This window comes from Schistocerca cancellata, chromosome 8 (assembly GCF_023864275.1).
Source record: "Schistocerca cancellata isolate TAMUIC-IGC-003103 chromosome 8, iqSchCanc2.1, whole genome shotgun sequence".
NCBI classification, from domain to species: domain Eukaryota; kingdom Metazoa; phylum Arthropoda; class Insecta; order Orthoptera; family Acrididae; genus Schistocerca; species Schistocerca cancellata.
Genome location: NC_064633.1, coordinates 599,312,805 through 599,339,592, shown reverse-complemented (window position 1 = coordinate 599,339,592; position 26,788 = coordinate 599,312,805). Strand labels below are relative to the sequence as shown.

At 39.2% G+C, this 26,788-nt stretch overlaps 1 protein-coding gene across 1 annotated transcript in view; it reads left to right on the top strand.

Annotated features, from left to right (window-relative positions):
- Positions 1–19,317, top strand: part of LOC126095029 (uncharacterized) — a 183,881-nt gene extending 164,564 nt beyond the window's left edge. The window contains exons 10-12 of the mRNA XM_049909690.1: positions 4,738–4,862; positions 15,862–16,089; positions 18,984–19,317. Of these exons, the coding sequence (XP_049765647.1) occupies positions 4,738–4,862; positions 15,862–16,089; positions 18,984–19,140 (510 nt within the window). The 3' untranslated portion in view covers positions 19,141–19,317. The remainder of the gene's footprint in view (positions 1–4,737; positions 4,863–15,861; positions 16,090–18,983) is intronic.
- Positions 19,318–26,788: the final 7,471 nt, after the last annotated feature.

The window sequence follows — 26,788 nt, the reverse complement described above, 5'->3', positions numbered from 1 at the left end:
GCCCAAGTTTACTGGACATTTTTGCTTCAAATAATCCTCCTTGGCCTAACACCCAGTATTGGTCAGTATTTACCATTCCTCCTCAGGCATCCTGAATAAAAATACCACAGTACCAGAAATTTTTGTTGCCCAAGACAGATTGAATGTGGTTTGTAGTTTTGTGTAATGTTACATCATTGTTTAGTCTCATAGTCCTTGTCAGTGTATACTAGATTTTGCTTGTTTGCCAAAGTTCCAATATCATAAAGTTACTATGTATTTATTGCTGCCTCCTAAACTCACCCTTTTGCTGCGATAGCATGTGTCATAGAATAAGTGAACTGACCTCAGGCCAATTTAAGTTAAAAAGTCGTGTGACATATATTTTAAATGTGCGATCTAAGTTTTGCTGTATATGTACTACACTTATCTGACATTCGTGGTGCTCAGACAGTATTCCTGTGACAGAAAAAGCTACAAGAGCAATCACAGGAATTAGAAGCCAATCATGTCAAAAGCATTTTAAAGACCTAAACATCTCAACTGTACCCTCCTTTTAGATTAAAACATGTCTTCTTTCAAAAATGGAAGAAAGAAAAACCAACTCTTCACATTGAAGAACAGCTATCCATTCACATGAAACTAGAAATAGAAATAAACTAGACATAGACTGTACAAGATCCAAGGTAGTTTTAAACACACGGGAATGAAGCCATATAACAAGCTACCACCATCAATGAGAGATTTGCCAAACGATACTTTTGAGACCCAGCTTCAAAAACTGTTAGTTGATAAATGTTTTTACAGTGTTCCAGAATTTGAATGTAAACAGTAAATCTTCTCAACCCCATGTATTGTTCAAACCCACCATTTACTGTAATAATAAAGCTAAGAAGGAAATAAAAATTCAGTATTTTGTGTGCCTGAAACTGTCAAAGTGCATGCAAAAACCTACAACATTTTGCAACATAGAGTGTGTAGAGTGTTTCTTACCATTTCCACGTGCACCACATCAACTTGGCAGCACTAAGGAAATTTCCCACAATAGTATGCTAAAATATTAAACGTGATATAAAACTTGAAATGTAAAATTGTCTTTTTCAACATATGTTGGCAAACAACAAATAAATAAATTCTGGCTCAAGTGAGGTGGAGAGTAGAAGACTAGACTCATATCCAGGAATAGGATTCATTTACTTTTAGTAATTCCATTCAAGTGAATGCAGGAATAGTTCCATCAGAAAGGTCACAGCTGAAATGTTTCCCAATCCTTCTTAACTGAACTTGTGCTCTGTCTGTAATGGGGGTGCTGTCAACAAGTCATTAAATTTTGGCCTTCTTCCATTTTATTGGCATTGGTGGTGTTTAGTAACCCACCACCATGGTGTGCTCCAGGTTCCATATTTAGAAGACACGTTATTGTAATTTGTATGTGTGTCAGGCTCCAGTGCGCAGGGATGGGGAATGTGTACATGTGAGCTGTGCTTGTGTGAATGAGTGTGTATTTTTTTTTTTTTATTTTAGAAGAAGGACTTTGTCCAAAAGCTTAATATTTTAGCAGCTCTTTTCTCATTGTTCCCGCCTCTGCAACTTGATGTCTCCTCTACATGCTGAGTAGCAATCTATCCTTTTTACATTTTATCATTTATCTTCTATTTTCTGTTGTTTAAACAGATCAGTAGGCTTATATATACGAGGGCAGTTCAATAAGTAATGCAACACATTTTTTTTCTCGGCCAATTTTGGTTGAAAAAATCGGAAATTTCTTGTGGAATATTTTCAAACATTCCCGTTTCGTCTCGTGTAGTTTCATTGACTTCCGACAGGTGGCAGCGCTGTACGGAGCTGTTAAAATGGCGTCTGTAATGGATGTGCGTTGCAAACAACGGGCAGTGATCGAGTTTCTTTTGGCGGAAAACCAGGGCATCTCAGATATTCATAGGCGCTTGCAGAATGTCTACGGTGATCTGGCAGTGGACAAAAGCACGGTGAGTCGTTGGGCAAAACGTGTGTCATCATCGCCGCAAGGTCAAGCAAGACTGTCTGATCTCCCGCGTGCGGGCCGGCCGTGCACAGCTGTGACTCCTGCAATGGCGGAGCGTGCGAACACACTCGTTCGAGATGATCGACGGATCACCATCAAACAACTCAGTGCTCAACTTGACATCTCTGTTGGTAGTGCTGTCACAATTGTTCACCAGTTGGGATATTCAGAGGTTTGTTCCCGCTGGGTCCCTCGTTGTCTAACCGAACACCATAAAGAGCAAAGGAGAACCATCTGTGCGGAATTGCTTGCTCGTCATGTGGCTGAGGGTGACAATTTCTTGTCAAAGATTTTTACAGACAATGCAACATGGGTTCATCACTTCAAACCTGAAACAAAACGGCAATCAATGGAGTGGCGCCACACCCACTCCCCTACCAAGAAAAAGTTTAAAGCCATACCCTCAGCCGGTAAAGTCATGGTTACAGTCTTCTGGGACGCTGAAGGGGTTATTCTGTTCGATGTCCTTCCCCATGGTCAAACGATCAACTCTGAAGTGTATTGTGCTACTCTTCAGATATTGAAGAAACGACTTCAGCATGTTCGTAGGCACAAAAATCTGAACGAACTTCTCCTTCTTCATGACAACGCAAGACCTCACACAAGTCTTCGCACCCGAGAGGAGCTCACAAAACTTCAGTGGACTGTTCTTCCTCATGCACCCTACAGCCCCGATCTCGCACCGTCGGATTTCCATATGTTTAGCCCAATGAAGGACGCAATCCGTGGGAGGCACTACGCGGATGGTGAAGAAGTTATTGATGCAGTACGACGTTGGCTCCGACATCGACCAGTGGAATGGTACCGTGCAGGCATACAGGCCCTCATTTCAAGGTGGCGTAAGGCCGTAGCATTGAATGGAGATTATGTTGAAAAATAGTGTTGTGTAGCTAAAAGATTGGGGAATAACCTGGTGTATTTCAATGCTGAATAAAACAACCCCTGTTTCAGAAAAAAAAATGTGTTGCATTACTTATTGAACTGCCCTCGTACCTTTAAGTGATTGCCAATTATGTGCTGATTAATTGCTGGATCAGATATACATTGTGGTGGTGGTGGTGGAGGAGGAGGAGGAGGAGGAGGAGGAATGGAAAGAAAGAATAGTAGGTTGCTGGGTTTCCTCTACTGGAAGAACCATGTACTCTAAAGGAATTTTAAAACAATTTCTCTAAATCACATCAATAGGACACTGCTGATTTCTGTCCCCCTCCTTCCTTCAGCAGAACCTGTGCTTTGTCTGTAATGACCTCACTGTCAACAGACGTTAAACTCTGATCTTCCTTCCTTCTCGTGAAGTAGTTTATTCACACAAATCATACATAAAGAATCTGACATCCATGAATGAATGAATGTGCAGTTGCCATGCAGTTAAATTATTGAATGCCCAACATGACTTTTTAATCTTAGGAAGCACTGTTGAAGATACAGCTGAGGATTGGGATATGGGGAAAGAATTAACTGGTTCTCTGTAGCTGTGCATGCTTAACACATCTTTGTGACTGGTGGCATGTTGGTGTCACTCCCACCAGCTCATGCCATCGTTCACACTGTGTACTGCTTGTAATCTGTGTCTTCATACGTCCCACATTATAATGTCTGCCTGTCATTTCTTCATTGCGCACCAGAATGGCGAAATCTTCCTCTTGTCTCTTGGCTTCCAAATAAAACAATGTAATGAAAGGATACTTACTACTCGCCATATAGTGGAGATGCTGAGTCGCACAGCAAAAAGACTGTCAGAAAGTTATCTTTCTGCCTACAAGGTCTTTGTCAAAAATAGAAAACATATACACACGCACTCACTTGTTCAAATGCAACTCGCACACACATGACCACAGTCTCTGGTTCCAGCTGCCCGAGACTGTGGTCATATGTGTGAGAGTTACATTTGTGTGAGTGTGTGTATGTTTCCTATTTTTGACAAAGGCCTTGTAGGGCAAAAGCTAACTTTCCAACAGTCTTTTTGTTGTGCCTTTCTGTGACTCCATATCTCTGCTATATGATGAGTAGCAACTATCCTTTTCATTATATTGTTACATTCTATCTTGGATTTTCCATTGTTTAAATAAGGCAATGTATCAGGTTTCCATTATCAGTTGCAAAAATAGCGTTTTGCTGGGACAGAGTGTGACTTCATATGTTTTTACACTCTGTGAGGCTGTTAGGAATTGGTTGTTGCTTCATTCCTCTACTTTCGGAAGAGTTCAGCACTGTGTCCTGTAAATTTATGCCTTTACCCACTAGCACACAGAAATTTCCAATGGGGAAAGCAGATACAAGCAACGAATCTTGCTGTCATAACAGACCTCAACTTCTGCAACTTAAAATATATGGGTTATTCAGCAAATGCTTCCTGGTGGGACTGCTTCCCCTGGCTGTACTAAACTGACTGAGCAGTGTGCCTCCAGAGTACGATTTGTGCAGTATGATTGTAGGAAGAATTTAGTTCCAGTTCTCCTTTATTATTATTATTATTATTATTATTATTATTATTATTATTATTTATAAAAGACAAAGTCCTACAGAAAGAGATCATTATGAGGGCTTCCTTTCCCCTGACCCAGCCTTTGTGTAGACAACTTATTATGTCAGGAGCAACAAATTGTATGGAATTTCTTAACTGTAACCATGGCTCTCCTCCTCGCACTAAAATATATTTTCGGATCTTGATTGTATTTTAATCATTTTTGTCATTTAGTATGGTATTCTTTCAGATAACATCAAACTGTGAGAATCTTCGAAGCATTTCCCTGAATAGTTTGGGTCTGCAAGGACACTGTGTTTACCTTCCAGATATCTGCAATGCTTTAAAACATTGTAAAGTCTTGAGGGACTTCAGGTAAGCTGACAGAAACTTGGAAAACATAACTTACTTTCTACATTCTCATAGCCAGCTTCCTCGTTTACATTCATTACTCTTCTCATTTTTGTTATTGTCTTTTCTCTCTTTCAGATTTATGTTTGATTTTCATCTCTGTCTTATTTGTTTATGGTGTGTCATGCTGTTTTCCATGTCACCTGTCTTCTTCTACTCTGTTGTTTGCTTGTTGTTTCTTTTCTCACAGTAGTTGCCCACTTCAGGCTCAATTATAATTCTGTATTCATTTTATACTTACTTTCTGTATTATGGACCCATCAACCAGCTGCTGTTTATTTTTAAATTTTTTAAATATAATTAGATATTGGCATCTAATCATCAATTTTCCTCTTGTGTTGGTCTGCTACTCCCTATGTAGAAATATTATTAGTTACATTCCTCGAAACAGACATATGAAAGTCGCGTTTAGTGCAAAGAATGACAGCAGCTCTCTTGCACCTAGACCTTCCAACTTGGAAACTTTTTGCATATTTCAGTTGTTCGCATTTGATAGTAAATGATGTATTTATTTGTTGAGTATTCATTCCATAGAACCCATACAGTGTTTGGCCTGTCTGGATGTGGAGTATGTCAAGATTAAAGTTACAGATGTTTAACTGTTGATCATTTTACAGTTACACAGTCAACAAACTTCCTACTGTTTTAATGTAAACACAACAATAAGTAATTATTATCTTCAAAGGATGAGATGCATAGAACAAGTTGAAGGGCCAAATTGTCATTCTACTGGGCAAATGCTTTTCTGTAGAAAAACACAGATGTAAACTATGCAGTGATTAAAGATATAATGATTACCTTATAATATTTATGACAACACTTAATAAGTATAAAACTTGTTAAAACAGTCTCTTAATTTGTAAGATTGTAGTCGCAAAGCCATAAGTACTACACAAGAGTGGTAAGACAGAAAGTGACATAATTTAGTTTTGAAAAGGTATGCCCTCTGTAACTACAAGTTCTCACCTAACTGTGAAACTTAAAATTCCTAAGTGCTTTTTATTGAAATATTCAATTTTTCTGCACTTATTACAAAATGTTAGAGACAAAGTGTTACAGTTAATTATAACTTATCTGTTTTCTCAATGGATTCCTAGCATCATTGTTGTAGTTGATCATAATACAGGAACTTCAGGTCCACAGTTTTTCCTTGGAGTCAAATGCTTTAAATTGCCTGGATTTTTGTGAATAAAATAGAAGATTTAATTACTTGTTTATTTTTCTTCAACTCAATGTATTATTCTCTCTCTCTCTCTCTCTCTCTCTCTCCTGATCATCAGCATCTTCACCAACTTCCTCCAGCTCATTGCTACATGTGTGTTTGTGTGTCCGCCAAAGGTTATGGGGAAAATCAAAGATTATGCATACAATTCATAGTATTTACCATCCAAATAAACCAAACCGATCTTCCCCAAAGTCGGCTTCTACCTGTATTTCCATTCTTGTGTAAAGGATTTGTGTTAGTATTTTGCGACTATGACTTATTTAACTGATAGGTCAGTTATTTTCACACCAGTCAGCACCTGCTTTCTTTGGAATTGGAATTATTATATTCTATTTGAAGCCTGAGGGTGGAGAAATGTAGGAACATGCAAGACAATACAGACCTACGATTTCTCATAGGAGACAGGTTAAGGAAAGGTAAATCTATGTTTATAGCATTTTTTGACGTATAGAAAGATTTTGACAGTGTTGACTGGAATACTCTCTTTCAAATTCTACAGGTGGCAGGGGTAAAATACAATGAGTGAAAGGCTATTTACATTTTTTACAAAAACCAGATGGCAGCTATAAGAGTCGAGGCGCATGAAAGAGAAGCAGTGATTGAGAAGGAAGTGAGACAGGGTTGTAGCCTATCACCGATGTTCTTCAACCTGTGCATTGAACAAGCAGTAAAGGAAACCAAAGAAACTTTGGAGTAGAAATTCAAGTTCAAGGAAAAGAAATAAAAACTTTGAGGTATGCCAATGACACCATAATTCTGTTAGAGATGGCAAGGGACTTGGAAGAACCATTGAATGGAATGGACAGTTTGTAAGTCTGCAGGCTTTTGTGGGTGTTGTCTCTGAAGTTAAAATATTCTGGGTTATTAGGCCATGTCATGTTTCTTCTAAAATGATCGATGTTTTGACCCCTCTGCTGGGATCTTCCTCAGGATCTTCTGGTGTCTACTACTGCTAGAACAGTTCTAGCAGTAGTGGACACCAGAAGTTCCTGAGGAAGACCCCAGCAGAGGGGTCAAAACATCAATCATTTCAGAAGAAACATGACGCAGCCTAATAACCCAGAAGATTTTAACTTTAGTGTCTTGAAAAGAGGATACAAGAAGAACACAAAAAAAGAAAAATGAGGGTAATGGAATGTAATCAAATTAAATCAGGTGATGCTGAGGGAATTCTATTAGGAAATGAGACACTTAAAGTAGTAGATGAGTTTTGCTATTTGGGAAGCAAAATAACTCATGATGGTCGAAGTAGGGAGGATATAAAATATAGACTGGCAGTGGCAAGGAAAGAATCTGTGAAGAAGAGAGATTTGTTAACATTGAGTATAGAATTTAAATGTCAGGAAGTCCTTTCTGAAAGTATTCACATGGAGTGTAGCCATGTATGGAAGTGAAAATGGATAATAAACAGCTTAGACAAGAAGAGAATAGAAGCGCTTTTGAATTGTGGTGCTATAGAAGAATGCTGAAGATTAGATGGACAGATCACATAACTAATGAGGAAGTACCGAACAGAATTGGGGAGAAGAGTAATTTGTTGTAGAACCTGGCTAGAAGACGTGATCAGTTGATAGGACACATTCTGAGGCCTAAAGGGATCTCCAGTTTAGTACTGGAGGAAAGTGTGGGCGGTAAAAATCACAGAGGGAGACCAAGAGATGAATACAGTAAGCAAATTCAGAAGGATTTAGGTTTCAGTTATTACTCGGAGGTGAAGAAGCTTGCACAGGATAGAGTAGCATGGAGAGTTGCATCAAACCATTTTTTCGACTGAAGACCACAACAACAACAACCACCACCATCCAGATGATTCGCAGAACTCAGTGTGAACTTGCATTACAATAGTTGCATATGTTTCATGTTACAAAATGAATTATTTCATTCATTATTGGGTATTTGAATGAAATTTAGGAACATTGCAATTCTGATTGAAAACTGTATTTTTACACAACTGTTGAGGATTGTGTAGCCCCACATTCATATTTCAAATATGCAATACCTTGCATCCAGAAAATTATAAATGAACTGACTGATACCTCACATCTGGAAGATCTCAAATTCAAATGACTGTTACTTGATGAGACTGAAAATAGATGCTTCAGTCGTCATTTTGTTTTATTATAAATATGACTAGTTTTGGAAAAATTGTATTCTCATCTGTAGGTGTGCAAATTCACTAAAACAAGGGAGGAAATATAATATAAGTTTACATGGAATTGTAAATAAAGTAACTACCATTGGTAATTTACTTACAATGTAACTGAGAAAGTGTCATTGGGTTAGTCAGTTTAGAAAACAGGGAGCCCAGATAGGGAAATGAAATGTATCCTCCCTTGTTTCAGTAAATATGCACACTTGAAGGTGGGAATATAATTTTCCCCAAACCAGTCATGTTTTATTATAAAACAAAATGACAACTGGGGTGGATATTTTCATTCTCAACAAGCAGCTCAGTTGTAGATGTTCTGTAAACAAAATCTTATGCCTGATACTCTGTATATCTATTCTGAATAGATGGGACTTTGTCAGTTTCAAGAGTGTACAGAAACTTATTAAAATGTACTGACAAATTGACACCTTTATTTGTGTTACATTTTCAAAGTTTTCATTCGTAGTGCTCGAAAACAACATTCTCAGACAATTCTTTGAGGGTATTCTGGACACGAATTCATAGCATCCTGAAGCCACAGTACATTGCCCAAAGCTCAACATACATATTACTTGATCCATTGATTATGCATTGTCACATCTTCCGTGACCAGGAATCTATAAAATATACACACTGCTAGGCATTCAAATTGCAATGCTGTGAAAACAGTATGCAAAAAGTCAAATTGGTATGAACTGTTTTACATGCTTGGATATGTGAATGAACAGCATTTCTGTGCCAGCAGCACAAAGCAGATGGAAGTAATGCAATTAAAATTCTGTATACAAGGCAGGATTATGCTGTCAGTCTCATTCAGAAATTGCGTTTGGATATTGGCTGTCTTTGAGTGGTGTGTGTGCTGTGCCTTGTGTGAGGAGGAGGCAGGTCTGCCAGTGTGTGTCAGAGTTCCACAGCTGCAGGATTCTGACCTGTCAAACCTGCGATTTATCATTATACGATTTTTCCACTCACATAGTCAGAATCCCAGAATCATCATTAAAATGTAGAGTGCACGCATTCAGCAGAGCCATACCCAGTGCCGTGCAGCTTCTCAACAGCCCCATATAGTTAGCAACTGTGGGTGTAGACATATTGTTCCTTCAGCCGTACTGGAATAGCACACTGCAGCAATTCACTTAGTTTGGTCATTAATGAAAGTCACGATGCTTAACTATGGCTCATTCAAATGATAATGACAGTCCAAAGCCTCCTACTAAATACAACACATTTTAGTCAAAATATTCATTAAATTGAGTTAGAGAAATCTCTTTAAGTTAAACCTCAACATTACTTCGTTTTTGCACATATTGATATATATGTTTTATTGTATGAGCAAATATTGGGAGCATTCTAGACATATGTTTATTTATTCCATGTGATCTGATGGTACACAGTGTGTTGCAGATGTCGGAAGATATCATTTAACATTGTTAACATGTATTAACGCAAGCCTATAGTATCCTAATGTATTATATTGCTCAATGTTTTCAATTTAACACAAACAGCAAGATTACTGTTCTAAATATTCATTTACGGAGTAAAAACAGTGACACAACAAATACGACTTCACGGCTTTGCTAAATTTTATGTTGTCTTCGATGGACTTAATACTAGTGGGAAGATTGTTGAACAGTTGGAGGCCCATGTGGAAAACTCCCTTTTTACACAGTTGAGTGTTTGTACGTATAACATGCAGGTTTGCGTTTTTCCTGGTGTTGTGTTCATCTATTTCATTATTTTTTACGACTCTGTGGTCAGTTGGCACAATGTGTTTTCTGAAGAATTTTAGATTCTCAAGAATGTAGAGGTAAGGCAGTGTAAGGATTTCCAACTTTCTGAAGATGGGTTTGCAGGAGTCTCTGGGTTTGCTCCTAGTAATAATCCTCATTGCTCTCTTCTGGATTCTGAATGTGCTCAGAGCAGTTGGAGCATTTCCCCAGAATATTACACCATATTTTAGGTGGGCTTGTATATAGCGTAGTATGCACTGGTTACCGTTTTCAGGCTAGCACATGTTTTCAGTACACTCAATGCATAACAGCCAGTACAAATCCTGGCATTTACCTTTCCTGTATGTGTATTCCATTTCAGGTTCTCTTGAACCCACAGACCTAGGAATTTGAAAACAGTGTCGGTATCTATTGACTGGTTATTTATAGTGACAGATGGCTGAGAGGAATTTGCATTTTGTGTTGTGTGGAAGTTCATGGAAGCTGTCTTTTTGGTGTTGATAGTTAATCTGTTGATTTTTACCCAGTTGCTGAGTTGATCAGTAGCCAAGTTCACAGCTTTTTGCACAGCCTCTGTATTCTCCCCTTTGAGGAGTACAGTTGTGTCATCAGCAAATATTATTGTTTTGTGTGCATCAACATTCAGGCTCAAGTCATTAATATACAGGAGGAAAAGTAGGGGTCCCAATACTGAGCCCTGTGGAACACCTTGCTTTACAGTTTTATTACTTGATAGTATTTCGGTTATTGAGTTGCTTTGTCTATTGGTATATTTCATGCTGACTCTCTGCATCCGATTGGTTAGGAATGTAGCAATCCAGTTGTTTGCAATTCCTCTGATACCGTAGTGTTCTAATTTTTCCAGTAATATTTTGTGGTCAACAGTGTCAAAAGCCTTTGACAGATCCATAAATATGCCTGTTATGGGTTGTTTTCTATCTAACAGTTCTAAAAGCGTATTTATGCAATCATATACTGCAGTTTCAGTAGATTTGTTGCTTCTGAACCCATGTTGAGCTAAACTTAGTAAATCTTTTTTTTTTCAATGAAGTCCATCATTTTTTTGGACATTATTTTTTCAAAAACTTTAGAAAAGCAGGATGAGATTGAGATAGGCCTGTAGTTATTCATATTTTTATTATCACCTTTTTTTTAAGACAGGAATTACTTTAGAAAGTTTCAGAGCTTCAGGGAAGATACCTGCCTGGAAAGAATAGTCACAGAGGTGAGTTAATGGTTCAGCAATTGTGTGTTCACAATTTTTGATTACAGCTGCTGGGATACCATCAATTCCAGCTGAATATGAATTTTTTAACTCTCTGAGGGCTTTTGCAACATCATTTTCAGTGACTTTGGTAATGAAAATTGACTCTGCACATGCGTGATATTTTTGGTTTGCTGGTTGGTAATTTGTGTTAGGATTATTTTGGACCAGTTTTTCATCTATGCTTGTAAAGAAATTGTTGAATGAGTTCACCACAACTTCGGGATTAGATATAGATTCATTGTGGAGTTTGATTTCTATGTTCGTATGTGAAGCTTTCATTTCCCCTCTTTCCCCTTTTTATGATATTCCACATTGCTTTTACTTTATTGCTGGATTTGTCAATGTACTCATCATTCTGCATCCTTTTTGCTTGTCTTATCACTCTTCTTAGGATACATGTGTAGTTTTTATAGTATTCTGTTAGTTGGGGGGAGTCACTACTTTGTTTATGTAACATGTGGAGTATTCTTTTATGTTTGCAAGAGATTTTTATAGCTGGTGTAATCCAACTCTTGTTTCTATTATTATTTATTCTTACTGGTTTTTGCAGAAAGGCCTCTTCAAAGTGGTGGATCATTTTGTCAAGAAATATGTTGAATTTCATGTTGACATCATCGGCTGTGTACATCTCTGTCCACTTTTCTTTACTAAGGAGGGCATTTAGCTTGTTCAAGTTCTCTTGGGTGAAAAACCTTCGTAAAGTTTTAGGTGGGACTGGGTTTGCTAACATCGACCTTTAGAATGACAGCTTGGTGGTCACTGAATCCTGCATTGTATACTTATAAAGTTGGGTTAAGTTTATTTCTATTTGCAAAAATTTGATCTAGAGCTGTCTTGGATGTGGGTGTTATTCTAGTGGGCTCATTTACAAGGCCATGCAGATTATAAGTTTTTGCAATGTTAATCAGTGTTTCCCTGTTTCTGTTGTGGGTGAGAAAGTCTATATTAAAGTCACCACATATAATCACCTCCTGTTTCCACTGACTTATTTTGGATAGAAACAAGTCCATTTGTAACAGAAAATCATTAATACTACTGGAGGGGGGACGGTAGATTGTAGCTACAATTAGATTTAGATCTGTAAGCTTTATGGCTGCACATTCAAAGATCTTATCTGTTCCTATTTCCTTTAGGGTAGGAAGTGTGTTAGTAAATATTCCAGAATTTGAATCAAGAACAACTGCCAACATGAGCATCTTAAATATAGATATCCTTGGTGCAGCACAGAAGCTTAAATTACTTAATAAAGGCAAGGCCTCCAGTCCTGAGTGTATACCAGTTATGTTCCTTTCAGAGTATTTTTATACAATACCTCCATACTTAGCAACCGTATGCAACTGCTTGCTCATCAAAAGATCCGTACCTGAAGACTGGAAAATTGCACTGGTCACACCAGTGGTCAAGAAAGGAAAGAGGAGTAATCTATATCACTAATTTCAATGTGCAGTAGATTTTTGGGACGTATAATGTGTTAGAACATTATGACTTACCCCAAAGAAAACGATTTATTGACAGATATCCAGCATGGATTGAGAAAGTATCAGTCTTGTGAAACACAACTAGCTCTTTGTCCTTGTGAGGTAATGTGTGCTATTGACAAGGGATGTCAAATTGATTCCATATATTTACATTTACACAGAAGGCTTTTGACACCATTCCTCACAAATGACTTTTAATCAGATTGGGTTCGTACAGAGTATTATTTCAATTGTGCAAATGGGTCATGATTTCCTGTGAGAGAGATCATGATTTGAAGTAACTGACTGAGAGTAATCAAGTAAAACAGAATTAATATCTGGCATTCCCCAAGGAAGTGGTATAGGCCATCTGCTGCTACTGATCTACATAAACAATTTAGGATACAATATGAGCAGCACACACACATTGCTTGCATAGGTTGGTGTCATTTATCATCTTATAAAGTCATCAGGTAATCAACAAATTGCAAAATGATTTAGACAAGATACTTGTATGGTGAGAAAAGTGGCAGTTGACTCTAAATAATGAAAAGCCTGAAGGACTCCACTAAATTTCAGTTACTCAATAAATCACACAAATCTAAAGGCTGTGAACTCAGTTACATACTTAGAGATTACAATTACAAATAAGTAAAATTGGAACGATCTCATTGCCAATGATGGGGGGAAAGGAAACCAAAGACTGTCATTTATTGGCAGAACACTTGGAAAATGTAACAGGTCTACTAAAGAGACTGCCTGCACTGTGCTTCTTTGTCTTCTTCTGTAGTATTGCTGTGCAGTGTGGATGCACATCAGATATGACTTTAGGCATTAAAAATGTTCAAAGAAGGGCAGATTGTTTTGTATTATCACAAAATAGGGGAGAGAGATATTACAAGCAAATTTGGGTGGCAATCATTGAAACAAAGGCATTTTTTTGTTGTGGGACAATATTCTCATGCAACTTCAGTCACCAGCTTTCTCCTCCAAATGAGAAATGCGGATACTGTTGGTGTTGGTGGGTTGAATGTGGATAGAGGGGTGGATGGAGCCATTAGAGAGCAGGTGGTCAACGTTCAGGAACACACGACACTGTGTTACGGAGGACCAGTTGAAAGAGATGGGAGAGAAGGTGCTGAGGTTGTGAAGGGATGAGGGTAGGGTGTCTTGGCCCTGAGTCCAGATCATGAAGCTATTTACAGTGAACCTGAACCAGACCAGGGGTTTGGGGTTTTTGGAGGCTACGAAGGTTTCATCTAGATTGCCCATAAACAGGTTGGAATAGAAATGATGTTGGGAAAAGCAGTGTTCAATAGTGGCATGACCATGGGCATGAGGGATGTTGGTGTATAGTGAAGTGGCATCAACAGTGACAAGTAGAAATTCAGAAGGTAAAGGATTGGGGATGGTGGAGAGATTTCGTGCGCCATTTCCCCACACACCCTCAATCCTCCCACCACGCCCAAGAAGCAGCTACAAAAGAGTGTCTCCTTTGTCATCCAGTATCACTCAGGACTGGAACAACTGAACCACACCCTTTGTCAGAGCTTTGATTACTTATCATCATACCCTGAAATGAGGGACATCCTACCCTAGATCCTTCTGTCCCTTCCTGAAGTGGTGTTCTCTCACACACCCAACCTCTACAACATCATAGTCTGTACCTGTGCTATTCCCAAACCCAAACCATTGCCACAGGCATCATATCCCAATGGAAGACCCAGGTACGAGACCTGCCCAATCCACCCATGCAGCACTTCTGATTCCAGCCGTATCACAGACTTATCGTATCCCATCAGATGCTCTGCTGCAATCATTGCACAGCTCTTTATATGGGTAAGCTGACCAACCAGCTGTCCACCAGCATGAATGGCCACCACCAAACTGTGACCAAGACCATGGTAGACCATCCCATGGCACAACATGGAGCTGAACATAACAGCTTGATTTCAGTGGTTGCTGCTTCACAACCTGAGCCATCTGGACCCTCTCCTTCACCTCGAGTTTTTCTGGACTGTACAGATGGGGGTTACTCTTATAACACATTCTCTGCTTCCAAAATAATCCCGGCCTCAATAATCTACAGCAACCTAAGGTCCCCACAACCTCCAACTAACACTCCCCCCCCCCCCTCCCCACCCTCTGTCCTATAGCTTCCTGCCTATTCATGTCCCCTCACCCTCATTGTGTGCCACCCTCTGCCAGTGCTCCCTCCTGCCTTTTCCCTTCCCTGCGCCTCTCCTTTTCCAGCCCCCGTAGTAGCTTCAATCATCCATAGATAACTTTTACAAGGATACTGAACATGTCACAGAATTACAATTTAATAATAACAAAAATAAAATAATTCATATGTACGGGCATTTACATACGTACAGGTCTAGTTTGACAATGTCAGATGGTCAGATGTAGCCTTGTGTAGGAACCATCCAACCTAAATCAGGATGGCTGGATGAAGGCTGGAACCTCCATCCTCTTGGATATAAGGCTGGTCTGTTTAAAATAGTAACTCATTGAGTTTGTCCATTGTCTACAGTATTGTGTATAAAAGAAGCTATTAAATTATGTAAAAGGCTAGTACTACACCATTCATTAATTTCTCACTCTGTAACTGCACACCCTTATACAAGCATAATGTAACACTACATGTACTACTGGCTGACTTCATGACCATAGTGACGATGTTTGGTTTCCATTTTGTGTAGCACACTTCCCATCTGCTAGCATGAAAAAACTGAGTTAGCAATTCTTTAAAATCAGTGAGGTGTTGAATTTAGAAATAGGATAGGGTGTTAGTATTATACAGCTTATAGATTTGGGAGTAATGTTTCCCAGAACAGAAGGACAAAAAAAAGAAAATGAAAATAAGGAAAATAATTTCATTAATATGTTACGTGAAATGATAAATCTTTTAATATTATTATCATTATTATTATTTACTTGTACTTACTGAACTGCCACTGTGTATAATTCCTCATTGTGTAGACTGTGTAGCTTAGTTAGGCTCCTTGGGAAACTTGTTGTGCAGGTTTATTCCTTGGTATTTATTCTTTCCTTGTTAATGTAAGTTCAGTATAAATTGTGTTCTGTTGTCATTTACATAGTTAATACTCCTAACATTTCTGCCTGTTACAGAATTGAACACTCAAATTTGGGCAAAATAGAGTCACTGTTGGAGCATCTAAAACTATGTCCACTTGTAGAAAGAGTTGTGATTCGTTCAATTCGCAACAAGATCAAGCCAGATCTCGCCAGCATAATTGACATAATTGCGAAGTCTTCCAAACTAGTTTATTTTATGTGTGCTATGCCATCAGTTACACAGCAACAGGAGAAAACTGTGAACAAAATTGTGAAAGAAAGGTAATGCCATATTATATCCATATATTGTCTGATAATTTACTCTCTGTGAACTTTTTCTTTCTTATTTTTGGAGTATTGTAACTGAGTATAGGAGGCAATCTCATTCTTCTTACAGTGTACCCAGTGACTTTCACTGATGTTATTGTCACTATTGTGCTAGTGAACATTTCAAGCTAGAGGCTGAGAAACACATTTTTTGTATAGGGTTTTGTAATTTCTTGTGATTCAGGACTAGGGAGTTAGAGTTCAGTGAAAATGTGCAAGAACTGTTGTGTGCATTTTTACAGTAACAAGGTGCTCACTGACACGAGCCTGGACAGCTGAGCGTGTAAAAACATTCATTTCTGGGACACAGGGATGTGTGCCAGCCCTGGATCAAATCTGTCTCACAGATTAATGACAGCGGCCAATGTGCCAGCTTAGAAAAATGCCTTTAAGACTGGTGGTCCCATCGTAACAATAGCTTATATGTGGGTATGGCTGGTTCTCCACTATGTTGGTAATGTGAAGCATGCAATTAATAAGAATCACTTGCTACAGATTGAGCAAGACTTAAAAAAAAATATGTATTAACTTACATAAATCGTCCCAACACTTGCTGAACAAATATTATGACCCCAAAGACTACAGTTGAAAGATTTCAAAGGGAAAGTAGCCCACAGTAATGACAACAATTGCCAGGTTCTAGCAAATTATTTTGAATGTCTCCTAAACTGTGAGGTTCCAGAGACTGCACTCATTTATGAAAATAATTCAAACCCAGATACAACTCTGCTCATGAAGAAAGATATCGGGAAGATCATCCAAGTGCTGAAAGACAACAAGGCACTGGGTTAAGATATGACAATTGCTGAACTGTTGAACTGTAGAAACATGCAGGGGTAAAGCAATTGATAAACTTGTTGCAATTATTCAAGGTATTTGGGAAAGCAAAAAGCTTTCAAGTGGATGGAGCTTAGCCATAATTCATCCACTACTTAAGAAAGGGGACAGAACAGATGTGAATACCTACTGTGGCATCTCTATTCTGCTAACAGCAGGATCCTTCCAAAAGATCTGCAGAATAGGGCAAAGCAACAACTCAGTCCCCAATTAGCAAAATGCCAAGGGAATTATAGGCAAGGAAGAGCGTACGCTTTAGCATTTATGAATCTGAAGTTCATCCTTTCATATCTGAAACTCGGGAACTAGGAATTCATGGTGGCCTTCATCAATTTCAGGAAGGTGTATAACTCGATTGATTGAACCACCCTACTTCAAATCTTTCGAGAGTTTGGCTTAGATAACAAGATAAAAGTGAGTGACCAGCATACCCTACCACCACCAAACTTAAGTTTAGAAGGGAGATGTCTGATACCGTTGCAATCAGAACAGGAGTGAGACCAGGACATGGACTAACACCTGTGCTCCTCAAATATATTTTAGTAAAGATCACATGTGAATGGTGGAAACAAGTGAACAATTCAGAGGTAGAAAATGGAGTAACACTAGGCTACAAGTATAAGAATCTTACAATTCACTGTCTAGCCTTTGCAGATGATCTAGTGACCTTCCAGACTGCATAGATATATCAGCAAAACAACTTAACCAACTGCAGACACAGGCAGTGAAGGCTGGGTTGAAATCTCCTTTGAGAAGATACAATTTATGACAAACATAAAATGAATGCCAAGAGAACTGGAGGTTGCACTAGGAAAAATTAAGCAGGGAGAAAAGTTTAAATACCTAAGTGAATGGATAAAATCTAGCCTAACAGGGAAAGATGTCTTCTTGTCATGTGTTAACAAAATGGCAGTGTCCTACCAACCACCTAAAGATATCTACAATAAGAGATTGATATCGCTAAATGCCAAAATTAGTTGCTATGGTACTGTTAATCAACCAGAGGCTTTGTATGTGGCAGAGATACTTACAATTAACAAGAAAGGTCTAATGGAGAAACACGAGGCCAAAAAAAGAAAGATTTTGAGAAAAATTGTGCATCTCATCAAAGAAATCAGCGAGTACAAAAGACATCAGAGCCACAAATTGTGTAACCACATGGAGAGGGTAAGTGACAAAATTCAGGAAAGGAGGACTGCCTTTCATGGCTACATGAGCCCAGGAAGTATTTTTAGAAGGACATTAATCAACCTTCAAGATAGATAACCGAAGAAGGATGGTTCACAGAAATTGAAAAAGGACTATGAAAACTGGAAACTTCTCTTTCCAGGAAAATCAGAAGCTGTAGACAGGGAAAGTGTGGACCCAAATGACAAAAGATAAACACTGGAGATGAAAGCAGCAGTTAAAGCTCAGAAAAAGAGAAAGTTGAATTGGCATGGTCCCTAGTTGGATGAGATGAAAAAAGAAGAACAGAATTGACGCTGTGTGACCTCACAGTAATTAATAGAAATCTTTTAATTGCATAGTTTCATCCATGAGTCTTTGATTGTGTACAAATTCCATCTGCCTCCTTTATTTGTCATTAGGCATCCTAGAGGTTGCAGTCAGATGTGGTTCTTGCATCAGCCACTTAGGTTATTTGTATTTTTTTCATGCAACATGGGTAAAGCTCAACAATTAGCCCCCTATGTAGTGAAAAAAATATTTCCTTTTCACTAATTTTTTTTCTCTCTGACTCACATAATTTCTTTAATGTCAAAATTCAATGAAAGACCAAAATAATTTTGAAAATGTTTTCAATTAGATTTCAATATTTGCTGTATCATAATTTTAGAACACCTATAGGTGGTGGCCATATGGAAGCATCATGCCCTGTGGGTCAGCAAAAGACAGTGTGAACAGTTTTATCTGCTGCTATTTATATTTACACAGCAACTTCTTTTAAAATAAACCTTGTTTGTCCTTGTTAAAATATTTTATGATTATACTATCAATTGTTTCTGTTCTAGATTCTTAAAGGAGCGACCAGCATTAATTGTGAAAGTTACCCAGGACATGAATGTTAACAGAAATGTTCCTGGTCTTGTTCATGCTAGTGAAATGGTATCCTTCCATCCTGCTCTTGGGCCAATTGAGGCATCTATACACATCACAGGCTTACCGTGATTGAAGAACAGACTCCAGAAATTGTGCTGCTCCAAACTGATTCTGACTTTCCTCTAATACATTGTTATTTTGTTAAACATGTATTTTTTATGTAATGAACACATACTGCAACTTTTTTACAACATTAGTTTTGCAGAACATGAACAAAGTAAATATTAAGAACTTTGTGGAAACTGATGTGGTGTACAATATTCAGTCACTGCATAAAGGCGATATATATTGAAAATGGAGAAAATCTTGGACAGGAGATTAAAAAAAAAAAAAAAGATATGTGATCTGAAGCACAGGTATGTGTAAGGGGCAGTTAAATGAAAACTAGACAGAATACTTAACAAGCATAATGTGTACATCGATAAGGCAGGTAGGTGTGTGTATAGAAGTGCCCTTTATTGGGAATCAGGAAGGAACAGCATGCACATTCACTGCTGTGACGTTTGTCCCTTAGATGTGCTCTATGTGAGGTCAGAGAGTCGTGTGCACCTGACTTCATTGTGCAGGTGGAAAAGAGGAACAGCAGGAGTAGAGCAGTTTTTGCCTGCAGAGGGTGTGTTGGGAACTGAAATTCACACCTGAATTTCTCCTGTGTGTGGCATACACAGTACGTCATATGCACACGTGTTTGCATGGAATAAACTATTTTCAGAATATAGGGTGTCATTGAAAGATATCAGTCAGGCAGGACAGGGTCATCATGTCATTACCCTTTCTGTCATTGCTGATTTCAGAAATGACCAATGGCAGATGGTGGAAGACATTCGGCTTGTATTGGGTATCAGTCATAGTACAGGTCATGCCATCATGACAGAGCATCTGAAGTCAGGAAAATGTGTGGGCAGTGGGTTCGTCATGGCCTGACAGAGCCAGCAGAAGCTGAACAGAATGTCAACATCATTGCAGTGCCTGGAACAGTATTGCAATGAAGGATATTGTTTCCTGTGCTTATTGTTGTGGAAGATGAAATAATCATTATTCCAGAGAGCAAGTGTCAGAGCCAACAGTGGAAGCACATGGATTCACTCCCACCAAAAAATCTGAAGCTGTGCACACCAGCTCTGGGAACATCGTGATGTGACTATTTTCTATGACTGCAAGGGCCCAATGCCCAATGACCACAGCGGCACGTGGGTACTTTTAAAAAATTGAAGTGTGTCGTCAAGTCAAAACTATCAGGAATGTTGACAGACAGTGTCATTCTATTGCAGTATAATACCCACCCACAGGTTGTCGAGGTTGTTTTAACTAACCTGCAGAAGTTTCACTGGGAAGCCCTTACACATCCTCCGTACAGTCCCGATCTCTCCCCATGTGTTTTCCATATGTTTGGAGCCCTGAAGAAGAACATTTGTGGCTGCTGATTTGCTTTGCACAAAGAAGTGCATGTCTGAGTACAATCCTGGTTTCATAGGCAACCACAAACATTTTTCGATGAAGGGGTTGAACATCTTGTCTCTCAGTGGGAGAAATAATGAACAGTTTGCTTACTTTTTCCATTTGTCTTGTTCTCTTTCTTATATATCAAAACATAGTAACAATCAGTACTTCCGTGACTTCATTTCAAAATTCTGCTTGCATCCCCCCCCCCAATCACTCATTTTGTTTCCTAACACTGTATGTTCCGCCATGTGAGGGCACCAGCCTCATTCCCAATTCTAAAATGGGAAACTAGCCACTTTTTTTATCATGTTACTTCACCTCCATTTCACTGCCCCAATTTTAATGCACCATAGTCATAATTGAGAGTAATCAGAAGTAAATGTGTCCCCTCTTCAGACCAGCAATGCATTGTTAGGGTGAAATAGAAAAGGCATAACCCCCAATGAGTATTTCTGGAAACTGGAAGGAGGATACACTTGATCAATGGAAGCAGATGTAACTTGTCAGGGCAGTTTACCACCTTCAGTACTTTTGACTGTTGGATAATGATGATTTTGAGATGCCATTTATCTCTGAGATATTCAGACAATGGAAAACTAATCTAAATTAGGAGCTGAAAGTGCCCTAGAGGGAAGAAAGTTATGTGGCAACATTTTGTGTAAGTGAAAAATTTAATGGAAGATAAAGAATGTGCCACTTTTCATAGAAAAGTTTTGCATCAAGATAAATGAACATTTTACTTAAGGAAAAAAATCCATTACAAATATTTATAGTGGTGTGCTTGTATGTTGTTCGTCATGGTTCAATGGTTATAGTCTCCAACTATGTAGTGACGTAGGTCAAAAGTTTGATTCCTGCATCCTACAATTATTATTTATGATTTAACATACTTGATTTGTGAAAGGTTCTAGACTTAATTGCTTACTGAATATTGCAATTTCCTAAAACATTCTGTTTATGCATAAATACTACTGAACTTGGCACTACTTCATAATTGCTAAATACACATGGGAATTGGATATACACACTAATCTCCTTCTTCCCCCCCCCCCCCCTATTTCTCTCCACCTGCACAGCAGCCCTCCCCCTCCCCCACCCGCATCTCCCCCATCCCCCAGTCTTTGTCCACTCCCTCCTCCTCTCTCTGTTCATATCCTTCTTCCCTCTGTGCATTTCCTCTGTGCTTCCACCCCCCCTCCCCCTCCATGCCCCCTTCTAACCATCTCCTCTTCCCTCCCCTCACTCAACTTGGGCCTTGTTTATTGTTATAGTCAACTAATTCTTGATTGGGGGCTGAAGTTGCTTAAAACGGTACATCAGCTGGTATCTTTGGCATGTGGGGTATGAGAGACCTGTCCTCCTGCTGGGTCTGTGTGGGTAGTGGCTTCAGTGACAGCATTTCATGTAGTTTTAATCTGCAAATGGGCAAGCTTACAAATTTTTGGATGGTTCAGTTGTTATATTCTAAACATAAGCTGATAAGCCTTAAATATAACTTTCCAATTTTCTGAGAAAATTGACTGAGAGGAAGCAAAAACAATTTTTGTTTACTGTTATATACAGGGAGACAGAATATACACGGAGAAACAGTTTGTCTAATGGTTATCACAATTAAAACCGACAGCAAGCAAGAAAGAAACAAAAACCACACATTTTCACAGCACAGTACAGCATAGCATTGTTGTTTAAAGAAATATATAGACTATGCCTTTCTATATTTTTACTAGAATACTGTGTAAAAATTTGAAGTAAATTGATAAAGAACTTTGCGAGATTTGTTCTGACAATGTTTCTGCTTTAGATAATACATATACATATTTATATACCAAACATATTAAAAACATGTAGCCTATGTCTGTTCAAACTTTTGTTAGAGTATTGTGTAAAAATTAGTAATAAAACAGTCGAGAACTTTTCAAGATTTTTTCGTCAATGAAAAATGCATAGCTTATATTTGTCCGAAGGTTTATTAGAGTATTGTGAAAATTTGAAGTGAATTGGTCAAGAACTTTCAAGATTTTTTTCTAGTGTAAGATTCTGAAGTAAATCAGTAAAATACTTTTTGAGATTTTTGGTAACAATGTTAAATAATGACTTGTCTTTACATAGTCATACAGATGAACACTCTTTGCTCAGGCACGCAGTTGAGTTTCATATGTACTGTTGTTCATGCCTGGTAATCATGCTTTTAGTGTGGAGTGTTAGTTCTTGTTGGTGATCCTGCTCTTGTAATGACTACTTTATTCTAAATTTACTGGGAACCCTGGGAATATAGGACAGTGGCATCACTGCAGTTCCAGTAAGTCTTTACAAAGGGCATTGCTCCCACATGTATGGACATGAGGAAAAACAGTACATTTCTCCACGTCTTGCCTACTTCTGATTCTACTTGTAGAGTACAACCCAGTTGTAGACTGAGAACAAGGATATACTCAAGAGCTTGGCCAAATTTCAGACAGAATTTAAGGAAACATTTGGCAACAGCCAGCAGCAGGTCCACATAGCTGAAGAACAACTGAAGAGAAGAGCCTTTTGTCAGGGGAAGGTGACACAGTCGTGTCTACATTGTGTCTAGGTGCTGTGTCACGCAGTGAACTCAACAAAGGCAGAAGTTGACAATACATAGTGAGAGAGCACAACAGAGGGCATTTGTTGATCACTTTGAGGGACAAAGGATGCCCTCATGTGGTGTCACTGTGTCGAGGCAAGCACCAGAAAAAACGTATACCAAAAGGTGTTAGCAGATTTTTGAGTGTCATACCAATAGTAGTCATGGAAGAAATGACATAGCTAATATGGCAGACAGTAAGAGAAGGGATATGAAGTTTTATAACATCTGCATCTACATGACTACTCTGCATTCCACACTAAAGAGCTTCACAGAGGATTCATAGAACCACTTTCAGACTAATTTCTCTTCTGTTCCAGTCTCAAATAGTGCATGGAAAAAACACACTCTTACACCTTTCTGTGCAAGCTCTAATTTCTCTTATTTTATTGCAGTGGTCATCCCTTCCAATGTAGGTGGAAGTCAAGAAATATTTTTCGATTCAAAGGATACAGTTGATGATTGAAATAATGAAAAACACCTCTGTTTTAATGGTTGGCTCCCCAACTCACTGATCACATCAGTGTTACTGTCTCCCCTAATTTGTGGTAGTATCAAACAAGCTGACTTTTTTGGAAACTTTTTTCAATTTCCTTCATCAATCCTATCTGGTAAGGATTGCATACTGTGTAGCAGTACTCCAGAATGGCACAGACAATCACAGTATAGGCAGTCATTCTAGTAGATTTGTTGCATCTTCTAAGTGTTCTGACAATAAAACACTGTCTTTGGTTCACCTCTCCCAAAATGTTTTTTCGATGTGACCATTCCAATTTAAGATGTTTGTGGGTGTAATCCCTTGGTGTTTACTTGAATCGAAAATCTTTAGACTTAAGTGATTTACTGTGTAACCAAAATTTAACGGATGTTTTTAATACTCATGTGGTTGACCTCACACTTTTTATTGTTTAGAGTCAAGTGCCACTTTTTGCACCATACAGGTGTCTAGTGTAGATCACTTTACAATTCTTTTTGATCTTCTGATGACTGTACTATGCATCATGCCCAAACAATCTAAGAGCGCCACCCAGATTGTCTCCTACATTGTTTATATAGATCAGGATCAGCAGAGGGTGTAAAACACTTCCTTGGAGAACACCAGATATCACTTCTGTTTCAGTCAGTGACATTCTGTCAATTTATGTTGGAAGTAGCAGAATTGAATGTTGGCTCCAGTCAGTAGCTGATAGCAGAACTAATTCAAGGAGTGGTTGAGTGATCATTGGCACCCCTACAAGTCCGACCAACATTGAGAACGGGGGTCCATATTGCCAGACTTAAGATGTAACCGTCAGACAATATCCAAGGTTCTCAACGACACAGGCACAAACAGCTCTCTTGTCACTTTGATCACTACATAGGAAAACACACATTTGGAGGACCTAAGACATCGTGTTAATGTGGTTCCATAGTGGATATTCTGGGCATGCTGTACACTACAGGAATAAAGAATGAGTTCAATTACTATTATGCTGTAATTTGTCAAACAACATGACTGTTGTGTGCATGTCAGACAAAATGCAGATAACTATGGTATCTCAGTGGAGGTCATTATGAAACATGCTGCAGCCATTTTCCACTATTATACAGTCTTTCAGCAGCTATCCTGACTGCTTAAATCAGGAAAACTAAATGAGGTGACCAGCTATAGAGATGAACTCCTCAGATGAAAATCCTCCGTGGACGATATTTTCCTGTCTGGAAATGACATTGTTATCGACAGATAACATGTCCACACATTACTTGATTCTGGGGAATCATTTCAGGTGATAATGTTATATTTGTGTGAGACTTTTTCCAGGAGTCACAAACACTCTCAGACTGTGGAAGATTGGAGCTCCTGATCGATGAAGCTACTACTGTAACTCCACGCAAAGACGATTGTGCGAGAGGATTGTCTGCCATTGGATGAGATGTACTTATGCCACTATCATCAATAAGACAAGTTCTAGTCAAGAGCTTGGATGTTTAATTAAATTACGAAGACCTAACATAAATGCATAAGTGTACTCAGCTCACAAAAGAAATCTATATGGTTGTGGCAACAACAACAATCACATGTGGACCAGAAGAGCTCTGTGTCACCAACTGCCATGAACAACTGCAACACGTCTCTCAATCTGTGCGCAGAAAAAAGCTGAACTAAGTCAGGGCAGTCATCTAAGTGCCAGTGATGGAGAATCATGCTAAGCTAAAATTACTGACTACCTGCTAAAGGAATCAACTATGGAGTCACAAACTGGTTGTAACTTTATCAAGGAACAACCTCAGCCAATGTTGAGGATGTCAAATTAGACGCCTTTCAGCCATCAATTTTCAACCTTATTTTATTGGGAAACCAGTTTCAGCATTTTACTACACCACCTTCTGGCCCCTGACTGATGTGTAGGAATAATCTACCTTGCTTGCGATCAAAACAGTGGCCAGAAATATTGGTATTAGTAGATATTTGTTGCATTGACCACTTCAACCATCACCTGCCGACTGCAATTCTACCAGCAATTGCTGTCACAACTGCTGCAAAACCAACAACAGTCTGCAGCTGCAGTTTCCTACACCCCGTCCACGATTCACTTGCTTCAAAGAAGCAAACAAGAGTTGGGAGATCTATTTACATCACTTTGTTCTTCACTGCCGTTCAAGTCAAGTAACTGACCGAAAATATCAGTGTGCACTTGTACTATCTTCTAGTAAGAAACTGTCCCAAATGGTGTACAAACTACACATTCTTGCGAACCCCAGTAGTTTGAGCTTTTTTGATGTTTGTGGTTTACTGAGTGACTAGTACATTGACCAAACCCATGACATTGCAAATGTGCTCAAATTGAATCAGTAAGCAATGTAAGCAGACATAGGCAGCATGGGCTGCTGACTTGGAAGGCTTAGTGTAGCATGTTGTATGCTGATTCATTAATCCATGAAGTTATTGTGTGTCTTACTGCTGGTTGAGAAGTTAGTGTGAAGGTTTTAGTCATCTGACCTAACTCTGAGCAATTTGCTAAAACTTACCAAAGCTCACAAAGTAACTGCGTCAGCACAAGCTATGTTTAACGATTCTTCTGACATCAACATTGTTCAGGCTGCCGCCTCAAGGTGCAGCGACAGCAGAGGGTCTGCCGCATCGCTTGAGACATCCCAGTTGTCGCTTGCTGCGTCCTCTGACTCCACCGCCGAGGCACCTTCTAGTGTACCCGGCGCGTTGGAGCCGCCCTCACCTCTGGGTGAGTGGCGGACTGCAACACGTTCGCATCGCTTGAGGCGGAGGGCCAATGTGGAGGCTGGCCGTCTGGCCTCGTCCGTTCATCCTGTCAGTGGGCAGGTGGCCACTCCTTCAGCAGGGCCCGAGCAGGCACACGGGGGCAAAGGCTTGCTGGTTATTGGGAACTCCAACACTAGGCAGGTGATGGAGCCCCTAAGGAAAATAGCATACAGGACTGGAAAGAGTCCAACGTGCAATCAGTTTGTCTGCCGGGGGGCCTCATCCGAGATGTGGAGGTGGCCTTGCCTGTGGCTATCGAGCGTACGGGGTGCAGTCGTCTGCAAGTAGTTGCTCACGTCGGCACCAATGATGCCTGTCGCTTGGGTTCTGAGGCGATCCTCAGTTCGTACAGGCGGCTGGCGGATTTGGTGAAGACCGCTGGCCTCGCACGTGGGGTGCAAGCAGAG